The sequence below is a fragment of the Ptychodera flava genome, chromosome 17, assembly GCF_041260155.1.
Source record: "Ptychodera flava strain L36383 chromosome 17, AS_Pfla_20210202, whole genome shotgun sequence".
NCBI lineage: Eukaryota > Metazoa > Hemichordata > Enteropneusta > Ptychoderidae > Ptychodera > Ptychodera flava.
Window position 1 is genome coordinate 2,168,672 of NC_091944.1, and position 24,829 is coordinate 2,193,500.

The 24,829-nt window shown below is 38.8% G+C and overlaps 2 protein-coding genes across 2 annotated transcripts in view; both read left to right on the plus strand.

Annotated features, from left to right (window-relative positions):
• The window catches only part of LOC139116585 (uncharacterized), a 66,350-nt gene extending 62,324 nt beyond the window's left edge, over positions 1 to 4,026 (plus strand). Inside the window, exons 28-29 of the mRNA XM_070679181.1 lie at positions 129 to 836; positions 1,244 to 4,026. Of these exons, the coding sequence (XP_070535282.1) occupies positions 129 to 836; positions 1,244 to 3,939 (3,404 nt within the window). The 3' untranslated portion in view covers positions 3,940 to 4,026. The remainder of the gene's footprint in view (positions 1 to 128; positions 837 to 1,243) is intronic.
• LOC139116586 (uncharacterized) lies at positions 4,026 to 22,986 on the plus strand. The gene is made up of 17 exons (XM_070679182.1): positions 4,026 to 5,001; positions 6,034 to 6,207; positions 7,406 to 7,558; positions 8,221 to 8,771; positions 10,130 to 10,362; positions 12,651 to 12,829; positions 13,356 to 13,504; positions 13,858 to 14,049; positions 14,475 to 14,619; positions 15,409 to 15,549; positions 15,963 to 16,127; positions 17,697 to 17,870; positions 18,764 to 19,184; positions 19,546 to 19,877; positions 20,800 to 21,054; positions 22,198 to 22,374; positions 22,583 to 22,986. Exons 1-17 carry the CDS (start codon positions 4,047 to 4,049, stop codon positions 22,984 to 22,986), a joined length of 4,800 nt encoding a protein of 1,599 aa, XP_070535283.1. The 5' UTR covers positions 4,026 to 4,046.
• The last annotated feature ends 1,843 nt before the right edge of the window (positions 22,987 to 24,829 follow it).

The window sequence follows — 24,829 nt, forward strand, 5'->3', positions numbered from 1 at the left end:
TGATTTTTGTCTAACAACTTTTTAGGCCCAGTTTAATGTAACTTTGTTCATACATGTAAGTTTTGAATACTAGAGGATAAAAGATATTTATTGCGTACATTGTTGTTTCATTAACTTTTAATCCTCAGGTGACAACAACTACCATTTTGATGAGCTTCAAATGTACGGACAAGCTCACTTGGCAATATTGACAGATCCACCAGACAGAGAAGCCTCATTCTACTTTCAGAACATGATTGGCGACCGAACAGGAACCATTCATGTTGGTATGAATCAGACAGTAGATTTATTCCGTGATGAGATTGACGTGCCGTTTAATGTCCGTGTCTACGAAGGTGGCTTTCTCGGCATGGCCAATGATACATTTGTCCATGGTGTGACAATCTTCCTGGATGGTGTTCTTGCACATGTTGACAATCTGACTCTCCACCATGGAGGTAGGTTTTGGTTGAACAGGGACGGCAGAACTGAAGGAAATCCTTCTGGTGAGTACAACTTTGACGTGGTTCATGTACAAGACCAAGGATACATCCATATGATATCAGATCCGGTCAGTGATCCTGGTATGTTGTTTACCACAAGGCTTTTCTGGATTGATGGTGGAGGATTTGTGGAAGGGACACACTTGTACATCCGATCCGAGAACATCACTGTGGATGCAGGAGGACGACTTAGCGCAGATGGTCTTGGCTATTCTGTAAGTGATGGAAGCAGCACAGAGCCAGATGGCACCCCACGTACTGGTTTACATGGTGTCATCAATGAAGGATTGGGTTTCACATACAGCAGCTATGGCTCAGGTGGTGGGCATGGTGGCACAGGTGGCCATGGCAAATGTAAGTAGCCCGAGGGGTTTATGCACTACATGTAACTTGTATATGTATCATATATCAACATACACGAGATGACTACAGCAAGCCATGTGGTCAGTCTCATGGAATGCCCAAATCAACAGATTTGAAGAATGTAGGCGTGTACATGCAGTCAAAAGACATTCATTGTTTAATTTAAGCTCATTATAGTCAGACCATCACGTTTATAGAATGAATTTTCCTTGAATTTGTGGCACATCAAATTTACTGCATAGCGCAAGATATTTGCATCAAAAGGTATCACTGATGACCTTCTAGACTTGGTACATCATCATCTGTGCTAAAAAAGAAACTAAGAACTCTCATTTACGTCTAGACAGAGTTTGAAATTAAACTGAATGTAAAATATGTTGTTTAACTGTTCTCTTCAGATGTACAGAAGACAGGTCGAGCGTATGGCCACATTTATGAGCCAGAGCATTTTGGTAGTGCTGGAGGTGGCCCCAATGGTGGTACTGGTGGTGGTCGCATTTGGTTCAACGTCACTGACACCATACAGATTGATGGCACAGTGTCAGCTAATGGCGCCGATGGCACAGGCCACTCTGGTGGTGGGAGTGGCGGCAGTATTTGGATGCACAGCTACCACATCACAGGCTATGGATTGATATCAACAAATGGCGGTAATGGTGCTGGCTATGGTGGTGGTGGGGCAGGCGGACGAACTTCACTCCACTTCTTTGAGAATACAACATTTGTTGAGTTCACTTATGAATCTCATGGAGGGACAGCTGGTGGCAGCAGCTGTGATGAATGTGAAGGTGGAGGCCCTGGTACCATATTCCTCTATCATATGGTGCACAACCATCGAACTCTGATGTTGGAAAATGCAGGCCTGGTGCCGAGAGAGAAAGCTATTGACTGGAATTCTCTGGATGAAGATGGCTGCCGTGGTTGGATACTGACTGATGCAGGGTCACATGAATTTGCCAATCACAACCATGAATACCATTTTGAGGAACTTCAAATCTATCGTGGTGCACACCTTGCCGTACTCAATCCAAATGACACTTTTGAATCACCCCTGCCCACTGTTGGTGAGCCAGACAATTACGCACCCCGACCGCCCCCAAAGGTGACCATCCACTTCAGACATATGATTGGTGATCGCAGTGGAACAGTTCATGTCTACAACAGACAAGAAATGGATCTTGAAAGAGAGAAGATTGATTTGCCATTCAGCGTGCACGTTTACTTTGATGGTCACTTGGGCCTTGCACCTGCCACTGTTGTTCATGGTGTTTATATTCACATGGCTGGTTTGTTGTCACATGTTGTGAACATGACCTTGCACCATGGTGGCTTCTTTTGGTGTCAGCATGGCGGACGCACAATCGGAGAACCATTCAGCCATTACAGTTTTCAGTTTGTACGTATCCAAGATGACGGTTACTTGAATGCAACCACTGATCCAATTGTAGATCCTGGCATTACGTTTATTGTACAAGCCTTTATCATCGAAGGAGGTGGAATAATGCATGGGACACGGATGACCATTCTGGCTGAAAACATCACTGTTGATGCTGGTGGAAAGTTAGCTGCAGATGGACTTGGATACCATCCATACCACAACAATGACACCCATGGTGATGACTCACTTCATGGTGATGTGAACATTGGCCAGCCAAATTCTGACCTTGGTGTTGGTTGTGGTGCTGGCCATGGTGGTAGTGGAGGACGTGGCTCACACTCAAATGGCCGTGGTGGTGGCTTTGCATATGGTGATCTTTATGAACCGTATGTCTTTGGCAGTGCTGGAGGATTCAGCCATGATGCAAAGCCAGGAGGCACAGGTGGTGGTATCATCTGGATGAATGTCACGGACACCATTGATGTAGATGGAGAAGTGACCGCAAATGGTGGATTTGCCGACCAACATGGTGGTGGCGGTGGCAGCGGTGGTAGTGTCTGGATTTATGCAAATATAATCAAGGGTTATGGTCGCATTGCGGCAGATGGTGGAGAGGGTTCCACAAATCCATCCTATGCTGGCGGAGGTGGTGGAGGAGGACGTGTAGCCATATACTTCATCACTAATGAAACATCCACAGGGTTTAGCTACCACACAAGGGGTGGGAGAGCTGGCAGAGATGACTCCGAACATGGAGGTGGTGGCACAGCCTTTGTCTATCATTTGATCCACACCCATCGCACTTTGATCATAGACAATGGAGGCCTAGAACCAAGAGACGAATACCACAAAATAGATAACTATACAGACCTTTCTCATGACGGTTGTCGTACATGGATCCTGCCACAATCTGGACACCATTTCTTTGCAGGTGGTACCCATGACTATGTCTTTGAAGAAGTACAGATGTACGGTGCAGCTCACATGGCTATGCTTACTCATCCAGTCTTTGCACCGGGAACAATGTTTTTCTTGTACATGATAGGTGATCGAACTGCAACAGTGCACATTGGCTACAACCAAACTATGGACTTAGAAATTGAAAACCGTCATGAAATTGACCTGCCATTTTCTGTCAGGGTGTACCACGGTGGATTCCTTGGTCTAGCTCCAGAAACATTCGTTCACAATGTCAGCATATGGCTAAGTGGTGTCCTTGCACATGTTGATTTCATCACTCTCCACCACAGTGGTTTATTAGCTTTGGAAGATGGAGGACAGACTGTATTTGTCGAACCCAATCAGTTTGAGTTTGACCGCGTTCTGATCCAGGACACTGCCATGGTAACAGCCTTTCAAAATCCTGTTGAAAATCCAGGCATGAATATGACAACTCGTACAATTACAATCGAAGGAGGCGGAACTTTCCATGTCACTCACATGACCATTGTAACAGAGAATATTACAATTGATGATGGTGGCGCTCTCACTGCCAACGGCAAGGGTTATAGAGCCGAAGATGATATGGTTACCCTGGGATCAAATCCTGGCAAAGGGTACACCAGTGTCTATGGATCTTCCGGCGGAGGTCATGGTGGCACAAGTGGACATGGTGCTGGTATCCCAGAAACAGGCAACCATATGGAAATATCTATGAACCATTTGACCTTGGAAGCTCTGGTGGTGGAAGCCAAGGTGGTGCAGGAGGTGGACTGATATGGATCAATGTGTCTGACACTGCTTTGATTGATGGTGTGGTAAGTTCTGACGGTGCACCGGCCGGAAATGATGAGAGTGGCGGTGGCAGTGGAGGCAGCATATGGATGTATCTGAACTTATTCCGAGGACACGGCAACATTACAACCAATGGTGGTGGCCAAAATAGCAGTGGCCTTGGTGGTGGAGGTGCAGGAGGCAGAAGTGCCATATACTTCTGGGAGAATATGACTTATTATGGTACATTCCAAAGCCATGGTGGGTATGATGAGACCTTCACATCTGAGCATGAGCCGGGTGGTCCAGGTACCATCTTTGCATATCACATGATTCATGACCACAGAACACTCATCATAGAAAACAATGATCTGAACAGTGAGCACGTAGATCTAATCAAGAATTATTCTGACATTTCACATGACAGCTTTAAAGCATGGATTCTTCCTCAGGCAAGTGAGCACTTATTTGCTGGAGGCGGCCATGACTACCACTTTGAAGAACTACAGATATATGGCCGTGCTCACTTAGCAATACTGACTGAGCCATATGACCATGGGGCATCTATACACTTCCAACATATGATAGGTGATCGCACTGGTTACATCCATGTTGGCCCAAACCAAGTCATGGACCTGGAGCGAGAATTCATAGACACCCCGTTCAGTTCCTATGTTTACCACAGAGGCTACCTAGGACTGGCTCCAAAGAGTGAACTTAGCTATGTCTTTGTACACTTGGAAGGCACCATGGACCATGTTCACGATATGGAAATCGTAAACGGTGCTGAACTCCGACTCTTCCAGACCGGGTCTACCAATAGGCTTCCACGATTGAACTTCAGGTTCAACGGTACAGTTACCGTCAAGGCAAACAGTGCCATCAATGCGTCCAGTCCATTTGCCCACCCTGATCAGTACAAACTAGAGTTTGGCAACCTGATTGTGGAAGGAGGCGGCAGAGTATACAGCAAGAATCTGCGAATAGATGCCAACAGTATGACAGTAGATGATGGTGGACACGTCAGTAGTGATGATGGCGGCCATCTTGCTGGAAAAGGACCAGGTGAGTAAACCAGTAAACCAAATTGTCTAGCAAATGCATATTTTTAATTCCTCAGGCTAGACTACCAGTACTTGTTTTGTGATGAATATAAACAATTTACTTTTCTTTGGATGTTTTTAAAAACTAGAAATGTTTGTGAGACATGGTTGTGAAATAAGTATATTATGTCATTTCTACAGTATGTTCATAGAGATACCAATAGCAAAGAGGCATAGAGTTTGGCCAGCATTACAGTTTAGGTATAGGAGCTATTGAGTTAGCATTCTTGTTTCTTTTCAGGCGTATGTATGTATTTTATTTATTTATTTATTTATTCAGCTTTGACATAAAGTCAGGATGAGTCGCACAGGTGACTAACACCTATAAAAAAGCAACCCTCCACAAAAGCACACATTTAACAAGTTACACATACAAAATTAAAAACAGGAAAGACAAACGCAGAATATAACAATATAATAAAAATATACAAAAAAATTTCAAAACAGAACAAAACAAAACAGAGAAATTAACAGAGACGGCAATTTTTACAGTGGCACTTTCTCACCCAAGTACAAGTGTTATCAGGATAAAATTTATTGTTTAACAGACCCCTGTAATGTTTTAATAAAATAGACTTGTATGACCTAACACTTGTTGAAGATTTGCCATGAGAGGGCATTACACTACACGAGTAAAAAGCTCTGTTAAAAAACGAGTGACGAAAACATTCAGTTTTAAAAAGTTGCTTCTGTTTGTTTTAGAGCTTGAAGCCCTCAGCCTACACTTACGAAAAAACAAATTTATTATCGCAGTAACAAAAAGGTTATAAGATCAATAGAACCTGGAAACGCCTGTTGAAAATGCCTTGAGTGAAGAAAATGATATCAATATTAGATTTTGTGATATGACATAATCATGATAGAGTGCCCTACTGTAAGAATATAATGAAATTAACTTTCTTATGCTTATAAGTTACTGCATTTGTAGAGAATGTAATGATTTGTCTTTAGTTTTCATCCTTAAGTGACTGTGTTGTTAACAATTTTTACCCAGCTCCTGGAGTTGCCCATAGGCTTGGAAACTCTGGAGCCTCCCATGGTGGTATGGGTGGACGAGGAGGCTGTGATGGTTTCAAAACATGCCGATTGGAGAGACATATGCCATACTGTAATATGTACTATCCTGATTGTTTTGGAAGTGGTGGTGCTGGATCCAAGGCAGGAATTGGTTAGTGTTGTTTTATTTCCTAGGTCATTTTATACCGTAAATCCTTATTGATGTAACTGCTCAGTACATTACATACCTGTTTCAGTTACAGTACTTGTCATTGAATTTAAGTGTAGACACATTTGTTTAAGATTTGTGGTAGTGATCAAAAAAGTGTCTTGGTCATTTTGGCTTGAAAGAACTACATGTAGATGTTGAAGGGATGTCTGTGTTGTTAGAAACTCCCTGCACATATTTATTCAATGACTGTAAGGAAGTATGCACCTTGAAAGTGAAAGATATCAACTTTTACTCAATTTTTCCGTAAAAACAGGAAAGGAATCTTTCAAAATCAAGAATAAAGTCAGGGAGGGGTCATCAAATCATGGTACTAGAGAAACAAATTACCCATATTTCCCGATATTTAAAATTCAAAATGACCGCCATCCCTACGTGTTACCTGTATTGCATTTCTCAGTGATTTTTCACAAAAGAACTATATTTGCTCCATGAGCTTCAAAATAAACCCCCACCCCCAAGTGGTAGGCCAAAACATTATTGAAACATTTCTAGAGTCTGGATATCTTTCCCTAAGGCACATTCTACTATAAATCTTCTATGGCATGACATACTAACTGATCAAGGAAAGAGTGTGCTAAAGTTTTCTTTTGATATAGATGATCAAAAGTTTGAAACTTGTTATATTTCAGGTTTATGTAACGTTTATGGAAGGAGGCACCTCAAAACAAACACCTTTGCTGAAAACTTTCATTGAGGAAACTTTCAACCACTCTCTTTAATACCAAATCAAGAATAAAAATGGGGTCACTGTGCAAAGATTTGTACTTAAAAACTAACGTATCCAATGTTTACAGATATTTGAAATTCAAAAATTGTGGCCATCCAGGTGTCAACTCTATAGTGAAAAATTCCATTTTCAAACAAATAAGTTAGTGAAACTTTTTTCACTCCTAAAGCTTGATCCAATATTTATATTTGAAATTCAAAAATTGTGGCCATCCAGGTGTCAACTCTATAGTGAAAAATTCCATTTCCAAACAAATAAGTTAGTGAAACTTTGTTCACTCCTAAAGCTTGAAAAGTGAACCCCGCAAGTGATAGACCAGAAAGGAATTATAAAAGTGTTTCAGGCCAAAATCTGTCCTCAATGTGCTTTCTACATTTAACTTCAAGAGGTGTATTAATTTATTTCTTCTAGGTGGTGGAATACTTGATATAAATGTGGCACATGAACTGAAAGTAGATGGCAATATCACAGCTAACAGTCTGGATGTGGATACAACACCAGGTATCAATGGTGACAGTGGTGGAAGTGGTGGTAGTATTACCATACATGCTGGCGCCCTCATGGGTAAGTTTATGGTGATGATGCTATCAAAGTGTTGACTTCATCAGTGTAGTATTACCATACATGATGGCGCCCTCATTGGTAAGTTTATGGTGATGATGCTGTCAAAGTGTTGACTTCATCATGGTGGCATTACTCTACTGTACGTGCTGGCGCCCTCATGGGTAAGTTTATGGTGATAATGCTGTCAAAGTGTTAACTCTATCATGGTAGTGTTGTTAATTATCATTGATCAACTACAGAACAAACTCACATCTAAAATAAAGTACTTGAAGGTTTCTTTGACACTGCTACCAAAGTTACTTGTCTTTCAAAAGTATTGGTAATCAAACAATTCACTGATTCAAGAAAGTGTAATTTTTATGTGTGAAGGAAATCTTTAAGGTGACTCTGGAAATTAGTTTTCTCTTTAGTATTTTAGATTTGTAAGGGTGTTTGAGAAGTATTCTAGCCTTTCTAAACAATGAATTGTTTGCAGGAAATTGAGCTCATAACCCATTATAAGTATATATTTTCTGAAAGCTCAGATAATTGCAAATGCTTTGAGTTGTATTTTGTAATTATTGGTTACATAAGGATCATGTGACAGTCAATGTTGATAAGCCATCAAAAATCGGTTTTTGACATTTTCCTGTACAAACAGTTATTATTATGTCACTCACCAGGTGGTCATACTGGTAGAATTCAAACACTGGGTGGTACTGGTGACATCAGCATCGGAGGAAGTGGATCTGGTGGCCGAATTGCTGCTTACTATGCCAATAACGTCACCCAGGGTTTCTACAACGGCAACTTTGACACATATGGTGGGCGAGTCTGCTGTATAGCAGAGTCTGGTGCTGCTGGAACGGTATTCCTTAAACATACTGAGGATGATTACACCAAACTGTTGGTGGACAACAATGGTAGAAGTGCTGTATGGGATGAAATTGAAAATATCGGACAGCGACTTGACTTGACTGGTGGTTCATATTCAGCCTCACCAACATACACTGCTGCTAATGGTATTACTGTTACATCAAGCCACAACCACTATTCCTCCAATTCCCTTGCGACTCTGTTTGATCAAACAATGAACTCTGTGACTGGGCAGTACTTTTTGACAAGACCCCACTACAATACCCAAACAGTCACTTTGACCTTTGACCTCAAATCTTCACACTTTGTCAATACAGTTCGCGTATATCCCTTATGCCAGTACAAGACTGAATTTAAGGTAAAAAATCTTTAACTTATTTTCATCATTTTGAAATTAACAGTATTATTGATATCTATATCATAGGGGCAGCCTAAAAAGCTTTTCCTGTAAGAAAAGGTGCTTACGAGTGCCTTTTGGAGAGTGGATGGACGATTCTTTTGAGTGACAGTAGGGCAAAGGTTGAGTGGACAGGGAAATTTTATTCTTTAGCTCAGAAACAACTCAGCAGTGATTCATGCAGGATTGGGAGAATGTAACTCTGTGGTAGGAGAAGGCAGTGGTTTGAGATTTTGTCATTTTGTAGTTTTTAGCTCATATTTGGTTTTATATATAAATACCAAAAAGAGCTTATATGATGAGTCTAAATGTCTGTATATTTGTGGGTATATGCCGATGTATGTCTGTCACACACAAAGGCTCCCATACCGCCAAAGCTACCGTGTCAGTATTTGGTGTACAGGTAGATGTAGGGGTTGAGATGTGAATTTGTTCAAATGAACACATCAGTGTCAAAAATGTGCAAATGAGGTAAGAAAAAGCGAAATTCTGAAACAGGCTTGAAACAGGCTTACTCCACTGACTTGAGTCATTTCCTGTCATTGTCATTGAACTGTTACATATTAACAGACCTGCTCAAACCATAGACAGTAGAGGGGAGGAAGACCGTCAGTAGAGGGGAGGAAGACCGTCTATGGTCAAACTAAGGCAGTAAGGGGGCTAGCTGCCTTTCTGCTATGCATGTTGCTAAAGTTGACCTCCAGTACCTAAAGTTTCAGACCTTAATTACTTTTGTCATTCTTGTTTTTCTGGTTTAAATATTTCTTGTTGTTTTTCTGGTTGTACTGTGCAGAAATCATTGTCATAACATCAACGTAGAATTTTCCTGCACTGAACAGATAGAAACAACATTTATTGTTGATCTTTGGTACCCATACTGGTATGTACCAATTCTGATCAAATTTGAGCGACACCGTATAATTGCGGTATTTTTTTATTTTGTTGTTGGGAAAGGTCTAGTCTAGCATGGTAGAAGAGGGATGCTAGTGGGTACAAGGGAAAGTTTAAAAGCCAAAAGTGGACAGTTTTGAACAGTGTTGTTTCCTGTTATCTTTACATTTTTTATTTGGTCCAATTGCCATGGTATTGATCATTTTCATTCAAAAACACCTGTGGATACAATTTTTGAAAATCATCTGATTTGCTGCCTGTAATGGCAGTTTGGTTTTTACTTTCAAACTGTGTTTTAGGTTACTCTGAGAACTGAATGATCAAGCTTTTCCTTTCCTAAGGTTTAAAGTTTCATAGCTTAATAAGATTTTGTTTGCAGTACCATCCAATTGAGTAACAAGTCAACTATTTGACTTTTTCATGCATAGATTGATGGTTATCTTGCTGGAGACTCATTTGCCGTGACAACCAACTATGTAAAGCTGAGTACATCCTGCACACAGGGATCATTCCTTGACATTCCTCTCAGAAGAAATGCTGACAGTTTCAAGTTTTATTTACAAGGACTTCATTATGAGTCTGGTTCTAACACATGCAGATGTCGTTACTTTGCCATGTCTGAAATTGAAATTTTTACGGAGGAAGTTGACGTCCATGACAGGTATGTTACAGTAATCATTTTATAACTAAACAGTGGTACAACCCTTGTAGTGATGACCTTGAACCAAATTACTCATTGTCTTATGCCTTGAACTATCTGTTAAAGGCTTTTGGGAAAAGCACTCTCATATTTATGCATGACGTTGCTGTTTTCTTTTAATCTTATCAGGAATATGCCCTTTTAATCTTGTGTCAATATTTTGATCTTTTTTGTCATTCATTTTTCCAGAATTAAAAGGACTCTAGGATTTACTCTAAATAAAGTTTTTATCTCTTCCATGCAGTTCTTTCTGACACATTGACTGAATATTTTGGTGAAATATAATCTTGTACTGTAACAGTAATACCGGGTATTTTCCCATACTTGCCATGGCCTCCAAATTTGATGTGCTTTGCTCAGGTTATTACAACAATTAACCTCTGTCTTTGATTTGCCATTTAGTTCACAAACTCTTTGATTTGCCATTTAGTTCACAAACTCTTTGATTTGCCATTTAGTTCACAAACTCTTTGATTTGCCATTTAGTTCACAAACTCTTTGATTTGCCATTTAGTTCACAAACTCTTTGATTTGCCATTTTTTGATTTGCCATTTAGTTCACAAACTCTTTGATTTGCCATTTAGTTCACAAACTCTTTGATTTGCCATTTAGTTCACAAACTCTTTGATTTGCCATTTAGTTCACAAACTCTTTGATTTGCCATTTAGTTCACAAACTCTTTGATGTGCCATTTAGTTCTCAAACTCTTTGATTTGCCATTTAGTTCACAAACTCTTTGATTTGCCATTTTTTGATTTGCCATTTAGTTCACAAACTCTTTGATTTGCCATTTAGTTCACAAACTCTTTGATTTGCCATTTAGTTCACAAACTCTTTGATTTGCCATTTAGTTCACAAACTCTTGATTTGCCATTTAGTTCACAAACTCTTTGATGTGCCATTTAGTTCACAAACTCTTTGATTTGCCATTTTTTGATTTGCCATTTAGTTCACAAACTCTTTGATTTGCCATTTTTGATTTGCCATTTAGTTCACAAACTCTTTGATTTGCCATTTAGTTCACAAACTCTTTGATTTGCCATTTAGTTCACAAACTCTTTGATGTGCCATTTAATTCACAAACTCTTTGATTTGCCATTTAGTTCACAAACTCTTTGATTTGCCATTTTTTGATTTGCCATTTAGTTCACAAACTCTTTGATTTGCCATTTAGTTCACAAACTCTTTGATTTGCCATTTAGTTCACAAACTCTTTGATTTGCCATTTAGTTCACAAACTCTTTGATTTGCCATTTAGTTCACAAACTCTTTGATGTGCCATTTAATTCACAAACTCTTTGATGTGCCATTTAATTCACAAACTCTTTGATTTGCCATTTTTTGATTTGCCATTTAGTTCACAAACTCTTTGATTTGCCATTTAGTTCACAAACTCTTTGATTTGCCATTTAGTTCACAAACTCTTTGATTGCCATTTAGTTCACAAACTCTTTGATGTGCCATTTAATTCACAAACTCTTTGATGTGCCATTTAATTCACAAACTCTTTGATGTGCCATTTAATTCACAAACTCTTTGATGTGCCTTTTAATTCACAAACTCTTTGATGTGCCATTTAATTCACAAACTCTTTGATGTGCCTTTTAATTCACAAACTCTTTGATGTGCCATTTAATTCACAAACTCTTTGATGTGCCATTTAATTCACAAACTCTTTGATTTGCCATTTAGTTCACAAACTCTTTGATTTGCCATTTAGTTCACAAACTCTTTGATGTGCCATTTAATTCACAAACTCTTTGATTTGCCATTTAGTTCACAAACTCTTTGATTTGCCATTTTTTGATTTGCCATTTAGTTCACAAACTCTTTGATTTGCCATTTAGTTCACAAACTCTTTGATGTGCCATTTAATTCACAAACTCTTTGATGTGCCATTTAATTCACAAACTCTTTGATGTGCCATTTAATTCACAAACTCTTTGATGTGCCATTTAGTTCACAAACTCTTTGATGTGCCAATTATCTTACAAACTCTTTCACTCAATTGAGAAATTTCTTTGTGTCAGCTGTATACCTGTAATGGGTTATGTAAAATTATGTGACATTGAAGACAACTTCTTTAATGAGTTTTCAGCACAGCAGCAACACTGTCTGTGCACCAATTTAATACAAATTTATTCGTGTATATCCTGAATAATGGGATAGAAAGTGTAATGTGCAAGAATACATTTCCATGCTCAGCACATTCTTTTAAATTTAATTGCCATGGCAACTTGTTCTGCAGATACAAATATCGAGAGTTGGACTCAGCAAGGACATGGATTGAACCAGACAGTGGTACCAACAGTTACTGGTTTGATGAGACTCACATAACTGGCAATGCTCAAGTTGCAGTCATGCCTAAAGATTCCCTGACCTCACCCGTCGATGTACACATGGGTCATCTCCATGGAGACAAAACAGGTATGGCTAGATAACATCAAATGCAGTAACAAATATTCATTGTCTTTTACTATTTAGACTGATTACAGATTCAAAACCAGGCAGAGCAGAAAGTTTTTTTTCTCCAGCAGAGTACTAGTAGTACTTACTATAACACAAGATGATGGTGTGCTTGTTAATTTTCATCTGACGTTCATGTCAGTAGAAATCAGGCTTTAATTTAGACTCTTGAATTTTCTGAAAAGCTGTTTGATTGGAGTTTTTAATGATGCATTTCTGAAGATCTTTTTTAACCATAAAATGAAAAAAAAATTTCCAAGCAATAATCATTTTAACATACTGAGGAATCTCATTCCTGTTTCAGAGAAGTTGTTTCTGTTATAGTTTCCATGACAACACAGGGAAAGCTTCATGACAATTCTGCTCAGAGATGGCTACAGGTGCAACGTGTTTTTGTACCAGTGCCATCAACTCATTTGCAGTAAAATGAAAATATGATGTAGAGGGCGCCATATATGGATAACAATTTTTCTCCTGTTCATGACAGGTCACATTCACATCGGATATGCTCAGAATTTCACTGTTGATGTAGCTGAGGCAGACGTCCCTGTCAACATCCGTGTTTATGAAATGGGACAGCTAGAGTACCACAAGAGAGCTTTCTTCCAGAAAGTCAAATTGCAATCATCAGGAAGGGTAAGACTTGGACTTGCTTACTGTGCCCATTTGAGGTCAAAGGTCATAGTTTATAGGTCATGCCAGTAGAATAAAATCTCTGCAGTTAGGATTTCTTTAATATCACAAAATTAATACAATATCTTTTTTAGAAAAATTATTGCTCCTTTAAAGACTCCATTATGGATCCATTTTTGCCTCTCTTCCTAGTCGCCACTGCCATTGGTTCTTCCTATTTCTTTCAGTGGAGTGGTTTTACCTTTCCTCTCACGGTAAACTGTGGTGAAAAAATTACTGTGTTGTTTAGATTTTATAGATTACTTTTGCTGAGTTATTGTCCCATTTACAAGATTGTGTTCTGTAACTATTTGTAGGTACTCGGAATTGAAGATCTCTTTGTGTTTGATGACGGTTACGTCTCCTTTGACACCAACTCAAGCCTTGGTAACCATAGTAACATTGGTGAACTGGAGTTGAAGTCACTGCATGTACAGGATAGAGGGACCTTTGAACTCATTTCCTACACCAAACACATTGATATGTCCATAAAGCTTACCAACCTCACTGTAAGTTATATGCATTTTATAACGATGGATCTCAAACCTTTTGGAAGAAATTGTACATTTGTCGTGCTTCTTAATGTGTCAGAAAAACGTGATATTTTTATTGTTTTACAGTTTTTCTAGAGCTGTATATCAAAAGATGAGAAGCATTGATAATTTCTCTTTCTCCAATTTTTATCAGACTTGGCATTCATAACTGGACCGCTTGGTGATGATATATATTGCACTTGACCTCTTGGTGGCGCTATACCATTCACCGGACAAATTTACAAAGAGCATTCTGTCATTGTGTACCTCTTCAGTAACTTTTGGAATTGGTCAAGTTTGATTGTTAAATTTCATGACAGGACTTGCTCTTAGCATTGCCTTAGTGAACTTTGTGATGAATCTTGCACCATGAAATACAATCATGGTTTCTTGATTTTCAGGTTTATGGTGGAGGCCATTTTCAGTCAAATGACCGATTTGAAGTCACAGCTGACCATCTCGTAGCAATTTATTCCGGTGGCACAATCAATCTTGATAGTGGTGGTTACTATGTGCCGGAAGACAAAGGACCTGGAGGTGGCTTTGGTGAGTAATCCGTCCATCAGCTTTCCAGATTTATCCACAAAGTCATGTACACTATCCTGAGAGTTTTTCACTCATCATGCAGATACAATGTCATCAGCTGTTACTTTTGAAATTTTTGCCAATAACTTTGTTCTTTCTGTAAAATAAAGTTTGCTGTTCTTTTCCTAAAATCATGTTGAAAGGCCCAGTGTTCAACTTTCCAACACAGCTCATATGTATATACTTGTAAGGTCCAATGCCTCTGTTAACAGCTGGAGTTAAGTTTGGCACAGTAATTGTATGTATTGTACATGCATGCATGTTGTGTTTGCTGTACTTTGCATTTCAACATACCTTGGAAGCAGAAAAAGAACATATTTGACAAGAATAATGAAAATCAAAAGTTATTGTTACTATTGACCCATTAAAGTTTTCACATTTGTTAGCCAGTCACGCCTTGCAACAATTTAAGGCTGAACGTTTCTGTAAAACATACTGTACACAGTAGTGTAGGAATGGAAATGTAAATTGTTATGTTTCTACTTCTTCTACCAATACAATGATGGATGCAGAAAGCCTTCCTCATTATTTTTTTTGGTTTTCTAAATGCTATGTGAACAATTCCAGAATGCTATTAAGTTGAAGAATGTTTTGTTGTTGTTGTGAAATTTGCCGTATACATCATTTGACAGAAATCATCAAACTCAAATTTCAACTGTCTCATCCTTCATTATTTTTTCACAAACCATGATATGGATAATTAAAAATAATGTTGAACTCTTCATTTACTGGTTTGGCTACAATTTCTAGGAAGTACCAGCGGAGGAAGTGGTGGCGGACATGGTGGAAGTGGTGGCCGGGGAAATGGAAATCATCTTGTTGGTCTTGCCTATGGCTCCATCTATGAACCAATAGACTATGGATGTGTTGGCGGTTATGGAAATCAATACGGTAAAAGAAATCTCCTACTTTGTTAAAACTCACTCTCATTGCTTCAGTGGTTGAAAAAAACTACCTTATGCTGCATTTTCTGCCCAATGACTGAATTTTATATGAGAGAGAGAGAGAGAGAGAGAGAGAGAGAGAGAGAGAGAGAGAGAGAGAGAGAGAGAGAGAGAGAGAGAGAGAGAGAGGAGAGAGAGAGAGAGAGAGAGAGAGAGAGAGAGAGAGGGAGAGAGAGAGAGAGAGAGAGAGAGAGAGAGAGAGAGAGAGAGAGAGATCTTTATATTTTTCAATATGCAACCCATTTGAAATTTTTGCCAATTTTATGTACATTGTAGTTGTATAGTTAGATTTGAAACTCAGCAACATTGATAACATTCTACCATGTTTGCAAGTTAAATTTAATTGGTTACTTTTGCCAGGTGAGCTGTATTTTGGTGATGAATGGTATGGCAACAGGGTGCTCAGAAGAGGTCTTGGAGGTGCAGGAGGGGGTTCTCTGAAAATCATCACCCGTCACATGCTGCTTGATGGAACTATCACGGCTGACGGTGAAACACCCAGCAGTACACATGCACAGAAGTCAGGTATGGTTTTCATTCATAAACATTTGCACATATCATTCACTTTTTGCATCAGAAATTTCTGGTAGAAACCAGAAACTATGTCTCCTGTCTCTTTGTCATATCTGTTGGAAAGTATGTGTTCTCAAGCATTAGTATATGTTTTACACAACTTTTTAAATTTGCTCTTATTCTTTACTATACTTTTTGGGGGTTGATGTAAGCTTACCAGATGAGTTGATGTCCAGAGTTTTGTTTTTGTTGATATTTTAATGTTGACACTTTTATACATTTATCTTTATAGCTAAGAACATTTCTACTTTTACTGTGTCTTTTGTATTTTTTAATGGCAGTGTAACTTTATATGCAGCGTCTTTGATCACTTTAATCGTAGAAGTGGATATAGACGCTTTATAAATAAAGTATTATTATTTTATTACTATGTTTAAGCGACGATACATGAAGCTATAATGACATCTAACCATTTTTCTGTAATTTAAAGTTTATTAAGGTTCCAAGACAAGAAATTGACCTTTTTAGTGGTTAATCAGTTGTGAACCCCCGTAAATTATACATTTTCTAAAAGCCAAGATATAGGGGAACATTTCGGTAACTACAGTGTTACCATTGTTTACATAACTATCACGTGACAGGTAATTTGCGTAACCTTTAAAAAATCGGTTTTCCCTATGTTTTGTCTCAATACTTCAAAATATCTGACTCAAACTTGCTGGAATGCAAGCTGTCACAACGCTCTTTCAAAGTGTGTCTCAGATTTTCTATATCTAGCTTAGTTTTTTTTAAGTACAATTTTAAAGAAATTAACTTGGGTTAAATATACCCGCTCTGGAAGTTTTTCTGGCATAAAAATTGTTTAAGAAGGTTTAAAAAAATTCTGAAACAGCTTTTGGAAGATCCTTAGGACAGCTTGCACTCACACAAATTTCAGCCACATATCTCAAAGCATTGAAACAAAACATAGGGAAAACTAATTTTTCAAAGGTTATGCAAATTACTTGTCACATGATAGTTATGTAAACAATGGTGTACTATGGTAACAAAAATGTCCCCTTATATCTAGGCTTTCGGGAAATATTTAATTTACAGGGGTTCTGAGCTTATTAACCACTAGAGAATTGTTAGCTTAAAAGGGTCAATTTCTTGTCTTGGAACCTTAAGTATATCATATTACTGTCATCACTGCACTGGTATAACATGCTTAACTTCCAACTATTCAGCTTGTCAATATACCATATTTAAGTCTAAAATCAAGACCATTGTTGTTTTTGACAAGTGATTCCTGGCAAAACTTAAATTCAAGTTTCAACAAAAGCAGTGTTAACTGTCACACAAGGGTTCATGTTTTGGAAAGCTAAATACTTGATATTTCATCATACACTGTGGATTCAAACCAGCAACTGTAGTTGGTGCACAGAACAGAAATACAGAAAAAATGGATAAAGTTACAGATAAATGAGCTTTCTGGCCTTTGTAACTATCTTCTCAAGAATATAATGTGAAGAAGAATATTCCCTAAGACAGCAACTTTGTCCTTTACTGCTTCCTATTTACTGTATAAATGTTTTTTGACAGGTGGCGGTGCTGGAGGAAGTCTTTGGATTGAGTGTGAAGAACTGGATGGTTATGGCAGCATTTCAGTAAATGCTGGCAGTGGTGAAGGCGTAGCTGGCGGTGGTTCTGGTGGAAGAGTTGCTGTCTATTACCAGGATATGAAAAACTTCAATGGGACAATCACTGCCCATGGAGGTACATGACTGAACTCATTCTATCCTTCAGAGTATCGATGATTCATTGGTGAATTGATCTTAAGAAACAGTTTCAAAGAGAAATTGTAAACCAGAGAGGAAGAGTCTCAATTTGTTGAAAGCCTTTTTTATTCTTTGCAAGATATTGTATCGTTAAAATTGACCATTGCTGCCTATTGCTGCTTTGAGCTTGTGTGCTATTGTTATTTGCTCAAATTTATAAGTTTGACAATTCTCATAACACCCAGTCTGACCAAATGCAATTTTGATTACACCATGCTTGACCGATAGAAAATGTCATTTCATCTGACCTGACCAGTGGCAGCTGTCATTTCATCTGACCTGACCAGTGGCAGCGGTCATTTCATCTGACTTGACCAGTGGCAGCGGTCATTTCATCTGACCTGACCAGTGGCAGCGGTCATTTCATCTGACTTGACCAGTGGCAGCGGTCATTTCATCTGACTTGACCAGTGGCAGCGGTCATTTCATCTGACTTGACCAGTGGCAGCGGTCATTTCATCTGACTTGACCAGTGGCAGCGGTCATTTCATCTGACTTGACCAGTGGCAGCGGTCATTTCATCTGACTTGACCAGTGGCAGCTGTCATTTCATCTGGCCTGACCAGTGGCAACTGTCATTTCATCTGGCATAACCATTGGCAACTGTCATTTCATATGGCTCGACGAATGGCAACTGACTTTTCATCTGGCTTGACCAATGAAAACTGTCATTACATCTCCCCTGACCAGTGGCAACTGTCATTTCATCTGGTATAACTATTGGCAACTGTCATTACATCTAGATATACTGTAATCAAATTCAGTTGTGATTACATCCAATGTAACAAATTACATTTTGCAATTACCTTTTTGACTTCCTGTATTTGACAGGCTCCAGCTCATATGAAGTAGGTGGTTCTGGTACAGTCTATCTTGAAAAGCGTCTTGTAGACACAGGTGAAGTTATCCACAAAACACTGAAAGTCGACAACAATGGCGTAGGATATCCTAGAGCTGCCAACCACGGCCATGGTGATTTGCGAGACTTGTTGAATGGTGACTATGTAGACATCAGTCGCTCCGGTGGCATCACATGGTTGTGGCATCACTCTGATGTGTACATCTTTGATGAAGTTCACATTCATGGCAAAGCTCATGTAGCTATTCTTACAAACACAAGTACACAGGAGGTCTTGGTACGAGGTGGCAAAATGTTTGGTGATCGAACTGGTGTATTGCATGTTGGCCAACAACAGACATTTGGATTTGACTGGGTTGACATCTACATACCAGTTAACATTCAAGTATACAGGTCTGTGCTTGACAGTTGACTCTGTCTTTTAAAATCATAATTATTACAATTTTTGGAAATTTCTAATATTTCACAATGTATAACCATTTGAATCCTTCAATGTTTTACATTTCCTGCACCATGTTAAATTACTAAATATCTTGAGTGATGGAAGATTCCAATTGTCTACATTTTCACATTATCTTTTGTGTACAGAGGGGCTCAAAAATGATTCACTCAGAAAAGTGTAGCAATACACAAAGCAATGTGTTCTGATGGACAACAAAGACATAATAACGTGATGTAAGGTAGATGCATTGTCTTTATGCACAGTAATTGAACACTCGGATTCAGTTTAATGTGTGTTAACCCATCCATACAGGTATGGACATCTAGAGCTCCCTAGGCGAGCTGTTATGCGCGACGTCTGGATGGAAGTGAATGGCACCCTAGCTGACATAGAAGATTTCACTGTAGAAAGCGGAGGTCTTCTATATTTCTGGTCGTATGGCAGCACCCGTAATCAGATTGATGGTGTCTACCAGTTTGTCAATATGACTATCAGAGCAGACGGCAAATTTGAACTATTGACTGTTGCTGATTACAACAGGATGGTGCTGAACTTGACCTCTTTAATGGAGGTCAAGGCTGGTGGCTATGTGAGGACCAATGACATGTTGGTTATTGCTGAAAATATCACCATAGATGTTGCAGGTAATTTTACTGTCACAGACTGCATGCATGTTCAATACCAGAATAGTTTCTACATAGACATTTTCCATAAAGCAGTTTGGGCGTAGGGTTTAGGTAAGGGTCTAATGTGCACTGATATGTAAAGCTCTGGTTGTGATTATCCTGAACTATATATTCTACAAAGTTGTAAGATACATGAGCCTTTTTATTCAATGAAACTGTCCCTTCAGAAAAAAATGGATGTTTCTGTGTTGTACATGATAAATCCAGCCATTCTGAAATTCATTATGACCTAAGTAAATCAAAAGAGTAAGACTTATCAAAATGGTATCTTTCTAAAAAAGAAACCAAAAACAAAAAAACAAGATCACTTCTAATTTGTCAAATTGTTTACTTTTGTCATAAACGAATGTTGTAGGTTTGAAAGCTTGGAATGTGTGGTTTTACTGTTTCTTTGTAATGTTATTTTTTGGATTCCTAATAAATTACAAAGCATGGACCAGAATACTGTAATATGGGAAATGACAGATTGCCTCAGGTTGAAATTTTGCCATTCAAATGTTGATTTGGTAATGTTTTTGGCAAGTAAAGTTAACTTTACAGATTAGAGGATGGGCAAGTTGCAACCCTTGAGTGTATGTAGATTGAGTACTTTTCGCTAGGCTGGCAAACTTTGGTAGGAATTCAACATTGCCAATGGTGCTTCATAATTATGATGATGACGATGATGAAAATAATAACAACAACAATAATTTTCATATTTTCCATATTTCTTTATAATAACGATACTAATATTTTTCATATTTCTTTATTATCATTAATGACTACTAAATATCCTATGATTTAAAAAAAGATTGGATAGTAGATCCTCAGATGAGGAAAATGAAGACAACTCTATCCTGATTGTAGATTTTTTATTTGATCTTTATTGCTTGACAATCAGGTGATGTACATGCTGATTGGTCAGGACACTCAGCTAGTGATGGACCTGGCTCTGGTCTTGATAAACCTACCCCCGGTAGTTACAGTGCTGGTGCCAGTGGAGGTGCTCACGGCGGAAGAGGTGGCCGATGGGACAATGGACTCTACTCATCTGTAGCATATGATTCCATGTACACACCATCTCAGCCAGGAAGTGGCGGTGGTAACGTCTTTACAGATTATTATAATTATTGGAAAAATGGTGGCCGTGGCGGAGGTAGGGATATTACAAGTTTTTCAGAGAAACAAATATACAAGATGTGAACTTGATGTTAGGATAAACTTGAACTTCATTGAACAATCCACCTGATTGCAGTGTTATTGTATGATTGCGTCAAAGTGATTGTGTTCTTGAATTTATGCCAGTGAAAGTTTTTATAAAATGACCTGCTGTCATTTGTACCACATGTCAGTTAGTGTTGTAACACAATTTCCATCAGTTTCATGGTAAGAAGCTGAGACTATAGCAGCAATTGTGATTATAGACATGTAACTAAAATACAGTTTTGTGTACACAATATTGACTATAGTAATTTTCAGCATAGATTCAGACAAAGCTTCCTGGCATCTTGCACTTTTACATACCACTGTAAATTTTGGTTAGACTGTTTGACTTGTGACTTCTGTGGTTACATGTACTGTCATAACATTAGTTGTATAGAAGATATCCCTGTTGATTTCTGTGATTATAGCTTCTTGCTTGTAAGGAATTTTTGATTAAACCACAGTCCCTCCACCCGCCGTTCTGGAAACACAACACAAAATGATTTTGGCGTTATCAATCAGCCATGTGGTTTAGAAAATTGGTAGTATCCAGGTGTTTTTTGTGTCATTTACTGTGTCCAGTGTTAAAAAACGCCTGAGTTTTCAGCAATGCTGTTGTTAAAAATCTAGATGGCAGCTGCCATAGATCGGCCATGCGGGTTTTAAACAACGAAAATTGCCAATCAACCAGTAAAATTTCCCGTAAAATATGGCTTGTGAGGTGTATATCTTTCTTAAATTTTATTTTCTAGACTTGATTTTTATTCTAGTATTACTGGAAATTAATCCTTTTGATGTTTCTGAATGCTGTTGAGTTTGTCGCAACGCCATTTTGAATTTTTGATGGAGCAGGTTGGCTCTTCGGTCACGAAGATTTTCCCTCCCTTCCATGTTTGAATGACACGACTAAATAACAGTAAAATTGAATAAAGATCAGATAATCAATCACTTTTTGTAAATCAAAACTGATTTTTGATAATGTTACACAGACTTGTGATAATGTTACATAGGCTTGTTTGATAATATGTCAATTACCATCGCATGATTCTTGTTCTGTGTACGTTAGGAATGAAGTTCGATAATCTTTGTTTTCTAGGTGTGATCCATCTTGAAGTTCATGATACTTTGCGTGTTGAGGGTCGTCTCCATGCCAACGGGGAGGATGGCAGGCATGACAGTGATGGCAGCGGAGGAGGTGGTGCTGGGGGCAGCATCATGGCACATGTCGGTCATCTTGATGGCAGTGGTACTGTTGAGGTCAATGGTGGTGAAGGTTTGTTCACAGATTTATATATTTCTGTTTTGTTTGTCTTTTTTAGAGTTCAGTCTGTGAATCTGACTGATATGATGAACAGGAACACTCAGACTATTCATTGTATGCATCATTATCAGGGTGGTAGATGTTTTTTGAAAAGTTGCAGCTATAAGGCCTAATTTGCATAAATGTCAATCATCTTCAAAATCTTATTCTATTGGTGCAGCTTATCTTGGAGGTGGAGGCAGTGGAGGTCGAATTGCTGTGTATACAGATTGGTATGACTTCATTGGTGAACTGCAGGCATACGGAGGAACCACTGACCACACAGACTTCTGGGAAGGCTATGGTGCATCTGGTACAGTTTATGTACAGGACAAGTCTAACCAGGATGATCCGATTCGTAAGCTGATTTTAGATAACAACCAGGTGTACACAGAACCCTCAAGAGTTGGAGAGCTACACAAAATACGCTCTGCAGGCTATAGTGTTCCATGGCACAGTACATCTTTTACAACTTACGCTGGAGTTGTTGTGAGCACCACGGCAGTATTTGTTGCAGCAGCTCATCTAGCAGTCATGCACTGCGTAACATTGGGTCTGGATCTGGAAAAGATGGCTACTATTTGACAACAGCTTCAAATCCTGTCATAACCTATAAGTTTCCATTCACATTGTATGTAGATCATGTACGTCTATATCCCCAGTGCAGGTATGTTGAAGACTTAAAAGACAGGGTGTGTCCCGTCTGCGGCTGCACATGATATGGGACCCATATGATGGATCTGTTGCTATGCACAACACATCCCAACATTCCTTGTGCATTTACAAAATTTTAAATGGCTGCAATACCAAAACTGGTGACAGCATTTAAAGCAGCTTTATAATAACACAGGGATGCAACCAGAGTTTATTTGGCAAAGTCTTGCAGTGATTAGAAAACTACAAAACTGGTGAACTGTGAAAATGCATCAAATGCATCAAATGCTGAATTTGCTTCACTTTTGCTTGACATTTATTGCCACATTCTTGGAAGGGACAATGTTTATGAAAAAGAAAGAAGTCACACAGCCACAGAGGAGATGACCCAACCTGTTGACATCATTTAGCACTCAAGTTGAGAAGACTGAATAGGCTCCCATTGTACAATTTTCCAAATCAATATGATCCTGGAGGTGTCCTCTGTCTTTATAAAGCTTCACTTTAGCCGCTTGGGAAATCCTCATTGCTGGTGTCTTAGCATGGTGTCCAGTCTTTCACAATCCCAACCATGGTATATCACTGAACTGTGTACAATTTGCCCAGTGTGTCAGTGACAAAGCAATGATTTCATATTCTAGAATCCAAATACCTGTAAAATGTGACCATGTAATTAGTGCTGGTGAAGAAGCACTGTCAACCTTGCGTCTAGTAAACCACATCATTGATACATTTATCAAAATCATTTTTAGCTCCCATAGCCATATGTATATATGGCAATGGAAGCTATTCTTATAGGCTAGGGAAATGTCTGTATGTATGTATGTCTGTATGTCTGTATGTCTGTATGTCTGTCCGTCAACATCAAAAACTCCAAAACCGCTGTACATTTCATCTTGATATTTGGTGTGTACATGGATGATGGGCTGTAGATGAGATTTTGTTCAAATGAAGTTGTCATTGCCAAAAATATGCAAATTAAGTGAAAAAATGTAAAAACAGTCAAAATTGAAAAAACTCAATAACCACTGAGCAGATTACATGAAAAATTAGCATGTAAGTACTTTGGGCTGACATGAAATGATTGTGCACATCTTGGGTCAGTATCTTGGACTTGCTATTTTTCATGAATTTTTTTGTAATTAGTCCCCACGGACACCGTCCGGGGGGACTTATAGGTTTGGTCATGTCCGTGCGTGTGTGCGTCCGTGCGTGCGTGTGTGCGTCCGTGCGTGCGTCCGTCCGTTCACGCAGATATCTCAGAGATGCAAGGAGCGATTTCATTCAAACTTGGTACAAGAATTACTTCATATGTCATACAGATGCATGTCAATTTGTTTTGTGATACGATCCAATATGGCCGCCAGGCAGCCATTTTATTACGATTTTTTCATGTACAGAGCCATAACTCAGACACGTTTCAACCGATTTTATTCAAAGTTGGTACAAGGACATTGACCAATGTCATAGATATGCACGTCAATTTGTTTTGTGATACGATCCAATATGGCCGCCAGGCGGCCATTTTCTAACGATTTTTTTCATGTACAGAGCCATAACTCAGACATGTTTCAACCGATTTTATTCAAAGTTGGTACAAGGACATTGACCAATGTCATAGATATGCACGTCAATTTGTTTTGTGATACGATCCAATATGGCCGCCAGGCGGCCATTTTCTAACGATTTTTTCATGTACAGAGCCATAAGTCAGGCATATCTCAACCGATTTTATTCAAAGTTGGTACAAGGACACTGAACAATGTCATAGATA

Excerpts from the sequence above, each read along its gene's own strand:
- LOC139116586 (XM_070679182.1), top strand. The coding sequence starts at position 4,047 with ATGTATCTGAACTTATTCCGAGGACACGGCAACATTACAACCAATGGT. Across the intron at positions 14,050-14,474 it reads TAAAGCTTACCAACCTCACT|GTTTATGGTGGAGGCCATTT; the intron begins GTAAGTTATATG and ends CTTGATTTTCAG. Across the intron at positions 21,055-22,197 it reads AAATGGTGGCCGTGGCGGAG|GTGTGATCCATCTTGAAGTT; the intron begins GTAGGGATATTA and ends TTTGTTTTCTAG.